General features: G+C 35.4%; 1 protein-coding gene across 2 annotated transcripts; it reads left to right on the forward strand.

Annotated features, from left to right (window-relative positions):
* Positions 1-4,469: 4,469 nt before the first annotated feature.
* Positions 4,470-9,934, forward strand: LOC102802396 (transmembrane protein 272-like). 2 transcript variants are annotated; one of them, XM_085502428.1, is made up of 6 exons: positions 4,470-4,521; positions 6,441-6,512; positions 7,085-7,198; positions 8,136-8,207; positions 9,089-9,310; positions 9,450-9,934. In XM_085502428.1, the coding sequence occupies exons 4-6, from the start codon at positions 8,195-8,197 to the stop codon at positions 9,635-9,637; spliced, it is 423 nt and encodes a 140-aa protein (XP_085358554.1). In that variant the 5' UTR covers positions 4,470-4,521; positions 6,441-6,512; positions 7,085-7,198; positions 8,136-8,194; the 3' UTR covers positions 9,638-9,934. The 2 variants fall into 2 exon arrangements, with proteins under 2 accessions (XP_085358554.1, XP_085358553.1); XM_085502427.1 differs by having other exon boundaries at positions 6,441-7,198.
* Positions 9,935-10,444: the final 510 nt, after the last annotated feature.

Below are 10,444 nucleotides of genomic sequence, written 5' to 3' on the forward strand. Positions count from 1 at the left end.
TACCATGTATTTACATGGATTTTGTATTGTTTTTAAAACGTGCTATGCACTTTTCTGCCCATTACATTTTGTACGATGGGTGAGGCCCTGTACAGAAATAAAATTACATAATACAAAATTGACTAATACTAAAATGAATAATTGTAGACATATTTCGGCATGAAATCGTGTCACTTTTATGTTCGCTAACATTTGCGAAGAGCGAAGAAACTCGTGTGTAGCATTCCACCTTAAAATGCTTAGACAATAATGCTAAGATACGTACAGTCTTGTATTTCTTGTGTACAACATTTTGCCGTGGTGGATCTAGGGTGTGGGTGTGTTTGTCCGTGGGTGGGGAATGGCTCCTTTCTCTAAAACGGTAAAATAGTTCAAAGATGTAATGTGAAATAACTTACCAACGTAACACAAAGTAAACCAATTGAATTTTAAACCGAGAATATAAAAATTCAAGTTCAATGACACTTTTTGAATATTCTAAAATTCACATAAAATATATTATTGTTATTTTCAAACCCCCTATTCAAAGGTGTTGGCTACGGGCCTGATTTACACAAACGTAAAATACAAAATCGACGTCTGCACAATAGAGCGAATAGGCAGTTTCAAATACATCTGCAGAACACAAAGGATATTGACAAAGATATAATGTAAAGTACAAATATGGGATATACATGTTTTGGCAGATATAAGGATAGGTATTTAGATTGTGTATTATACCAACTGTAATTTATGAGTGTAACATATGGGAATATTTTCAGAATAAAGAGGAATATCAGAACAATGCAATGGAACAACGAAGAATAGAATAGACTAGTGCTTTCTGACTTTCTTAAGGAAATCTGTCTAATATGGACCTTAACCTTGACCGATGAATTATGCATCACATTTGCAGGTAGTATAAACTTGTGCAATATCCTCGCATTAGAGGAAGCTTGCCTATTGTACATTTGAATTATCGGATAAATATCTGATAATTCTCGATGTTTAAGATTGATATTAGACAGGTTCTACAGCTAGGTGGTGGTTTAATTCTCTGAGACCTATCAATGTCTTAGATTGATAGGAAAACGTATAACGTGTGGAGGTAAACAAGGAATGTTGGTCGAAAACACACAATATAGAAATGGAAAGAGATAGTGTGAAACCTTTGTATTTTTGGCAATCTCAAAAACTTATGCAAACACTACGGAATGCTAAATGCAGTGCCTATTCATCTCTCGCATAATAAATAAATAAATAAATAAATAAATAAATAAATAAATAAATAAATAAATAAATAAATAAATAAATAAATAAATAAATAAATAAATAAATAAATAAATAAATAAATAAATAAATAAATAAATAAATAAATAAATAAATAAATAAATAAATAAATAAATAAATAAATAAATAAATAAATAAATAAATGATTTTAATTAATATGTAGATAAACTTGGAAAGGTGCTACCGGATGTAAACGGCAACCTTGCAATTAGGCGACTGATGAATATCGAAGTACAACTTTCATAAATAAGGTAAAAATAATTCTCCGATAATTATCGATCTAAAACTTCGATAGTTAGGCATTCGAAGGATTTAAGGTTGGAACCACATCCAACAGACACGGATATTGTCAAATAATTGTCGAAGTATTAGAATGATACAATGGGCAACATTGTTTGATAATTCTCTGATAATTATCCGATAACACTATGCAAGATCCCGCCTTCACGAACTTTCGAGCATCATGGCCGGACTACACTACAGTTGGATTTCCATTACTAACCCACAGGATATCCTGATTATATCAAGGTAGTAAAAGGTCACGCACGGCTAGTCAGATTAAGTTTGACACAAGTATACTGTGTGTCGGCACATAGGGGTGTCGGAACATAGTGATGTCGGAACATAGAGATGTTGGAGCATAGGGCAGTCCCCCCTTCTCATTGGCCGTTTACGCGGACACAAAAGTGTCCCCCTCACTTTTCAGAATGGATCGACGCCCCTGGAAAACATGAATATGTGTCTTGATCTGGCCGCAATGTGCACTAGTACCGACTTTGACTTCTTAGGGTCCTCCGATGTTATCCAATCATCCCAGGATATTTAGATAAACCTAGGTAGTGTCTCTTTTCTGTACACGTTGGTCTTCACACCAATCAAAGTCAACAATGACAGTTACTGCCTGAATATGGGCGTTAAGTGCCCTCGCGCAAGGAGATCATTTGCCCTCCTAACGCCGGGAAAATGATCACCTGCGCTCGGGCACAAACGTCAATATTCGGGCAGTAATATATAATAAACATCAGTGAATATTGATGTAGGGCCACAGAGATGAGAGTAACTTTGATATTCATATCACCTATCAGGACGAAGCTCCTGTGATACAAATTTTCCAATCGGCTTTTCACAAAATGGTTAGTACGTTTAGTTTCCCGGTGTGTGCAGAAGAAAGCTATACGGTGCATCAAGAAGTGTTAGGAATTGGGGTGGACAATTTGAAACATGGGGGGGGGGGCATGAATATGTCAAGCATTCCGATTTTTGTCACATTTTCCAATCGCCACAAGATAGTAAACGTGAAAGGCAGTAAGGAGCTATGGTGACAGGAAATGTACAAACAAGATCCTTTCAAGTTTTCGTCTGCTCGTGCGTCAATTGTAGGAATGCAATGACAACTCACACAGATCGGAATGTACCAAATCACACGAAGACTTTTATTTTGTAAAACCAATATAGGACAATGCTATTTATTTTAAGTTAAAATAAATATATATATTTGTAACACATATATAGTATAAAGCAACTGATATATTAGTTGCATTCTTTTGCAAGTAGCCTTATTTTTTCTTTCTTCTTTCTTCAAATATCATCATTATAGTTGCGACTGGTACAAACAGAACAATCAGCTTAGTGTATTGAGATAGTAATTCAGCATTTCAAAATGCGTAGTCGTCTCTGATACAGTTAGCCCTTTAGAAGCAAGAAGCATCAGTTTTTACTATTATGTTTTGAGAATGTTATTTGAAAAGGGTTATACACGGGGAAATAATACAAACGTCATTGCTATTAGGGCTTTAATATTTATTTGTCTGAAATATTAACTCGGTGGGCTACTGAGGCTAGCCACTATGCATTTTGATTCAAATCGACTGACTGGTTGCAATTTTGTTCTACCTATTACTCAAAGGTATATTCCCAACAATTTTAAATGTGGTAAATTATTGGTTGAATGGTATATCTAGTTGTTTTTGCAATTTTGACCAACTAGTAGCCATTTTTATCCCACATCTTTATCTTACATATTTCTCATGTCACTTTTGGGATAACTACATTTTGTATGATGTGAAAATCTCATTTCTGGAAGGTTTCTCTTTGACTGAACAAAACCTGCACAAGGTACCATTTGAAGTAATGCCTTATTTTAATTAGGCTGAGTACTTCCCAACATTTAATTATAATCATACATCTTTCATTGATTTTAATTGACACAGTCACATAAAAAACGGCGACTATGTCATTGACTTTTTTTTTTTTATAATTTATACGTTATTTGCGATATATTTTGTTTTATATTTTTTTCTGGCTACCATACTGCAATAATTTGTTTTAAATTGTTTTAGAATATTTTTCGGCATTTTGGTAGATTAATTATTTTTTAATGTCCCTTTTTGCATTTTTTTCTAGCAAATGTACGTTTGTGATTTTATTCTTCCCCAAAATGTCTATGCCACCCCGAAATGTTCAAATGGTCTACCCTTTAGTGGAGGCGATAGAAACTTTTACAATAAGCAAATAAATTGTTTGCTTCTATTCATAAGAACATTCAATGTCGCGTTATCGTATGTTTCAATTGAAGCCGGTTATACTGTAATTTGATCCTTGAGTTTCTATAACCTCTCAGTGCTTGCTGGTCACTGGCCGGGTTCAATATTCATATTGTTGACGCGTACTGAGTCGTAACGTTTGTGTTTTGAATATGGTGTCACTTTTTCTACACTGCCGTTACGTCTCGTGTTTTGTGTTTACAGTTCTTCTGTGTCACCGTTAATCAGCCCAATTTTGCCAGTTTTTATTACAATTTTGACTTGGTTTGGTTTCCCTCGAAAATAAAAATAACGAAGAATATTTATTTATTTATATGCAAATTAGGTTGGAAAATAATATAATTACATTAGTGGCGAACTAAAAATCTATGATACAAAGATGAACGCCACGTGAACACGAACAAGGTAGGTTATTGACTTTCAATGTATGGAAGCTTAAGTTTCTAAGTTGTTAAACATAGCATTATGATGATGATCTTCTACGTATGTTCGTGTTTTGAATTTGATATCACTTGCTCTGTATTAGCGTTAGTCACCACTTTTTGCCTCGTCACCGTTAGTCAGCACTTTTTCCTCCAAGTGTTGTCACGTGTCATGGAAAAAATACAACGGGAATATTTATTCATATGCAAATTAGTTTGCAATATAATAGAGTGGATGGCGAACGAAAATCGACGATACGAAAATGGACGGTGCTAACATGAACAAGGTAGGTTATTGACTTTCAATGTATGAAAAGCGTACGTGTTCCTAAGTTGTTAAACATAGCATTACGATGATGATCTTCTACGTAGATTCCAGATTATACTGTCGGATTCAGTGATTCAATCTGAAGCATTCACCTTGACTTTGAAGTACTAGACTATGTTTATACACGGCACACTCGTGGCTCTGTATGTGGATATGTGAATGTAGAGTTGTTTGTTTTCATCGGAAACTTGTCGACACCTTGACACTGTCAAAACATCCCTTACAACAGTCTTATTTTAGAACGAATTCAATTATTTGTAATTACAAGTAGGAGTCGATCTCCCCATGCAATTTAAGGAGTGTTTTGTTTTTGCGACCGCCCGTAGTCATACTACCGACGTGAACTAGTTGACTAATTGCGTCAAGCATGACAATGAAACACGCCGAACTATAAACATTAGGTGATTGAAGAGGGCTTTGTTCGTGCAAATTTGTTCAATGGTTTGTTTCAAGGCGGCGTCTCTGATGAAGACGCGTTGCTTAAAACAATGTTTGATTTAAATTTGGTAAGTTATAGTAATAGTAATAGTAATAGTAATTAAATTTGAATCGATGTATTTAAAAGATCCTTCTGAAACGGTATTGCGTAGTTGGTTGGCACATTACATTGTAGTTTTATCACCAATGACTGATCAAATTTTAATCAGTCAGTTACACATATTACTAACAAGAACAACCACTTGGTAACCTTCGGTCACTTATCGTGGAACGTATTTTTCACACAGAAAAACGTCATAAGGCAAGTTGATGGTCTTGATTTCCCGACGTATCTTTGAATTACCAACTGTATTTGCAAAGGAAATGCCATTTGACAGTTTCAGTTCGGGGGGGGGGGATACCAAACTTTCACAGTCCAACGATCCGTTATGGTAACATTGAGCAACGGCAAATAATTTCGATCGCTTTCGTCGTTTTGGCGTGGAAAATTCCAAGCATACGAACATCTTATTACACGAAGAACACAGAACCCTTTCTCGGGGTATTTGAAACCAAAATCTCCGTATACATGTAGCTATCGTTTACATAAATATATTTAGGGCTAAAATCAAGAGACACTTGTACCTCGAAACATTTTTTTTTTTAATTTTAATCAACCATCGAAGTATCGGCTTTCATTCTTGTGCTTTGATTAAAATGATAAAGTTGGAAATTATCTGGTCGGGCAGTCAATTTTCATAGGGTTCAAGCCTATCATCAGCTTTCAGAATGCCTTCATTTCTTGCGTTTCTCTACGACATGAAATAACTCTACTTGGGCACACACATCTACTTTCTGTCGTTGACCCCCCCCCCCACTAAATACTTCTATAAATGCACACTATTTTGCCCAAACAAATGTACCAAATACTTTTACGTGTAATACTAGTAATTCAATTAAACTTCTAGTTGGTTATTTTTTCCAGAAACAATTGCATTGACATGTGTTGACCACTGTGAAAATTAATGCTTTTACCATTTCCCTTAAGTTACAATAATTAAAGGAAAAAGGAATAGTTAAACTCCTCGTTTCAATTGTTTCAACATGGGTTTGTTGCGTTTGCTTGAAGTACACAATTACGAACACTCGCTGTGATCTTGTCATGTTTGAAGTGATTAACATTCTGATTCCCATCTAAAACAAAATGACAACGCACTGTCCAATAAGAAATATAATATGGAAAAGCTTAGCCTTTTGAAACATCTGTTCTCGACCTTTACGCCGTCTTTGTGGTGACATCAGCTACTCGACACTGCGTTATTTTTTTCAGGAGAGAGAATTCAAGTTTCGAGTTTTTTCAGCATTATATTGAACGTTTTATCTTCTTTTCGTTTCTGCGACATCACTGGAGACGGCATGAGTGTATCAAAATACTGAATTTACTTTCTGTTTTTATTTCAGGATGTTGAATCGGCAAAAGACCAACCACCAGATTACGGTCAAGCGCAGAAATTTTGGTCTAAACGTGTAAACGTAATATCAAATCAGCTATAGAATTGAGAATTCGTGAACTAATAAACATTATTCGCAAATAACAGTGAGATAATTTGAATGCAAGAGAGCCACACGACTGATTTTTAACCACAAAATAGTGTTTTTGCCCCAAAATGTTGTTCCATTGCTTACTGTCACTGTGTTCATATTTCCAAATAGCCATAGTCGGAGAACAGTGGACGCGATGACAGTAGAGAATGGAGGGGGGGGGAAGTCTCATGGCTTTCGCTGTCCACGAGATTGCGGCCATTTGTAAATGATTATTGGTTGTTGTTCTGAATAATTACAGACAAACGAATATTTACATAACACGCAACACACGATTCGAACTGGCACCACGCTTGCGAACGCGAACTGCTCGACCATTGCCTTCTAACATATGCAATACATATAAATCTGCAAACTGATTGGTTCATCATGTTTATATTATTACAATATTGATATCTAGTCGTCAAGTTCGCTTCCTTATTTTACAACGTTGATGTGAATACTCCGAAATACTATAACAACGACCACAGTTATTGTTTGAAACCTTGTTGCCATCGTTACAGGTGCCCCTCCGACGTATGAAGAAAGCGTATTGTCAAAGATCAAGAAGGCTAAAGAGGAGTCAGATGGAAACAAGGAACTTGCCCACAGTCTCTTAGCAATAATATGTGGATCAGGTGAATAGGTCTTATTATAACTACAAAAAAACCACATATATTACAGATTGCAGACAGTGTCATGGAACGTTTAATTACTAAGAAGTGTAGTTCAGTTTTTCGTGGTCGTTTTTTCATTACTCAACGAGCAGTTGAATCATGTCTGCTTCACTGTACAAATGTGCATGTCGCCATTATGTCAAAAGCATTCAATACATTCAAATTTGATAATTCATATTCAATTATAGACTTATATATAGCACATATTTTTTTGTTACTAAATATCATTGTACGTAGACAATTGCTGAATGTTGTCTTGTAACAGATCAAATGTAATATCATTATGTTTATTTATGTTCATGATCACACAAAATAAATAACATACTCTCCCACACGAACTTGAAACTACAACTATTGATTATTGCCAATTTAGATCACTGGATGTGGTGATCAGCCAATAAATGTTCAAAGTCATTCCATGTCAACTGAGTTGATAAATTATAAATACCGCTCATTACCAAAATTCGCCCATTGTTTGAGATCATTTGAAGATCATTAATATTCTCTAGTTGAATCTATGGCATAAATATCTCCAATGGTCATGGTCAGTGGAAGGTTAAATCTGAAATGTGGTTGAACTGTATGAAGGTGGCCCAAATTACCTCTAGGTCGCATCAAGATTTTGGAATTGTCAATATTGTATACAATATTTATATTTTGTCATGTATTTTCCATTTTAAATTACTTGAAGTATAGTATGCATACCTTTTTATTTTCTTCTCCCGCAAAAAAATAAAATCACCTTACGTTTTTTTTTAGTTCATATATGATTGGCTCATCAGTGGCTGTACCTTATGGTGATTGTCTTGTCAGTTGCACACCATCTTTGTATTACGCATTGCATTCAAACTCCTATGGGAATTCATTTGTTAACAATAAATTTATCTTTTTTATTTAGTGTCATTGATCATTGGCTGTCTGATTTGTACTGGTATTACTGCTGCTATACCCATTGCGATGATAGTGATTGGTGAGTATGTAGTTATTGGACACGAGGTGTAACTATAAACAAGGATCATAAACTATGAACTATTTTGTATGGATCAGACGTGCTTACATGGAAAACAAATGGTGAAAAAGACTAAATTAACAGTCAACTAGGCTTTAGTAGGACACTAAAATGCCTAGTGACAGACTATTAAGTTGCCAAATAAATTGAAACCCTTTTAACCTTACTAAGCATCTATCTAGCTAGTTACCAAATAGAAGAATGTAGCTGCATACTAATTGGTTGAATTTGTACTATGGTACAGCGAGTAATTACGTAAGAAGTCATCATTCTATTAGCAGAGACGCCACATTTTGCTTCAGCTAATTTTCGCTATCGACGTCGCCATAAACTAAAGAGAATTGTATGTTTTGAACTCTCTATGCAATTATATGTAGTTGACCAAACATTACTACATTACTACTGCAAGATTTGATTTTATTTATTTTTTTTGATACGATAGTACGGCGTTTCTCCTTGTGCAATGTTCAATATCGGACGCAACTAAGTTTGTAATTTCCATTATCTATTCCCTGGAAAATCGGCATTGCTGCTACAGTTATTTATCACTAAATAAGTCTAACGGATACTTTCTGTTCCGGAATAAGTGTTCTCATCGCATATGACGGCGAGGTTCCACTAATTCCATATTGTTTCATGGATACCACTCAGTTACCAACTAGGCTTACTAAGATTTCATCAATATAACCGAGGTAGCCCCACCCCGGTATTGTACTCACTCAACCTCTATCTATACCATATCATATAACCTATATCATAATAACCAAAGCTGGTTTAGTGAAGTCCCATACATCACCATGGGTAACTATTACATAAGTATATGCGCTGTTTATGTTCCACAGGTTCCATGTATAAAGACGATTGTAATGCTCAGCCATACATCCCTATATACCTTATCGTTGCTGGGAGCTGTTCGTTGTTTTCATTAGCCACTTCTGTAGGGGGATGTCGATCAAAATACCGAGAGAGCGATGAGGAGAAGCAGAAGAAAGGCACCGTTGGCAACTGTTGTGGCTGTATAAGTGGACTCGTGAGTCTCTTTATGATGTGTTGGTTCATAACAGGTAATTTTACGTGCAAACAGTAACATTAACATCAGGCATGTGTCATTATTTATGTCGGGATGGAATTATTGTAGAGATTGTTTTGTCTTTCGTCGACAATGTATATAAATTACATTTTAGTGTACATTTTCATTTGCAGGCAGTGTTTGGATATATAAAGCATACGAGCCGTCATATGAGGACCCAACCGCTTCAGACTACTGTGACAAGACCCTGTATTTATTTTCATTTTGGATGTTGAACGTCGGTTATATGGTCGTTGGTTTATGTTGTTGTGCGGGTTTACTCGGTCTCTGTTGTAAACTAAAGGCCAGAAATGATCAATAAATCGTATATTCCATCACTGCTGCGTCCTACGCTGCTGCACCATATGTGTACCATTATATGTAAATTCAGAAAGGACGGTTATCACAGCTTATTGATATTGCGGCTAATATACCATTTTCACTTTTGAATTAAATTTTAAATGTATAGTCAACGTTATGTATAATAAACTGTGTGCAGAATTTCTTTGTAAACACGAATACTTGTCAGTCATTATTATTATTAAGTATATCACAAGCAAATATGTAAATAAAGTCCTAACAATTAACATTTGTCAATAAAAGAAGAATTTACAACCCATTTTGAGTGTGTTCTACTGAAAATAGAGTTCAAACGAAATGGCATTGACGTGTTCCATTTAAAAAGTCAAAAAATGTATAAATACATCCATCGTTCGAATCGTACATACTTCTAAACAAACCTGTGCGTAATTCACCCGATAGGTCGCCTATTTGATCGAATTGCCAAAGAGGAGGCCCTTAACCATTATCTGGTGAAGTCAATATAAAAAGTACACGAGGCAGGCAGAATTAGGGTTAAATACGCATTCGTTGGATAGAATTTCCCCAGGTATAGTGGAGGCGATGACAGAATAAACGGACCTTGGCTGGCGAAGATGACATACATCCTGTACGGTCATTATATTAGTGTTGAAAATGTCCGGTTTATAACATTAAATTAGTATCTGATATGATTAAAGTTTTCGTAGATTATCAATTCCTCACCCCCCCCCCCCCCAAATTTAATATTATTTTTGATATGGCTCTAAAAGTATAGCTATGCTACTGCAGAGTTTGGCTTCTGCATACT

The sequence above is a fragment of the Saccoglossus kowalevskii genome, chromosome 8, assembly GCF_978046115.1.
Source record: "Saccoglossus kowalevskii chromosome 8, keSacKowa6.1, whole genome shotgun sequence".
In the NCBI taxonomy this organism is placed as follows: Eukaryota; Metazoa; Hemichordata; class Enteropneusta; family Harrimaniidae; genus Saccoglossus; species Saccoglossus kowalevskii.

What these genes read in the sequence shown, in the direction of transcription:
- LOC102802396 (XM_085502427.1), top strand. An exon ending in GATGTGTTGGTTCATAACAG is followed by an intron (nt 9,311 to 9,449) that starts GTAATTTTACGT and finishes TTTCATTTGCAG; the next exon opens with GCAGTGTTTGGATATATAAA.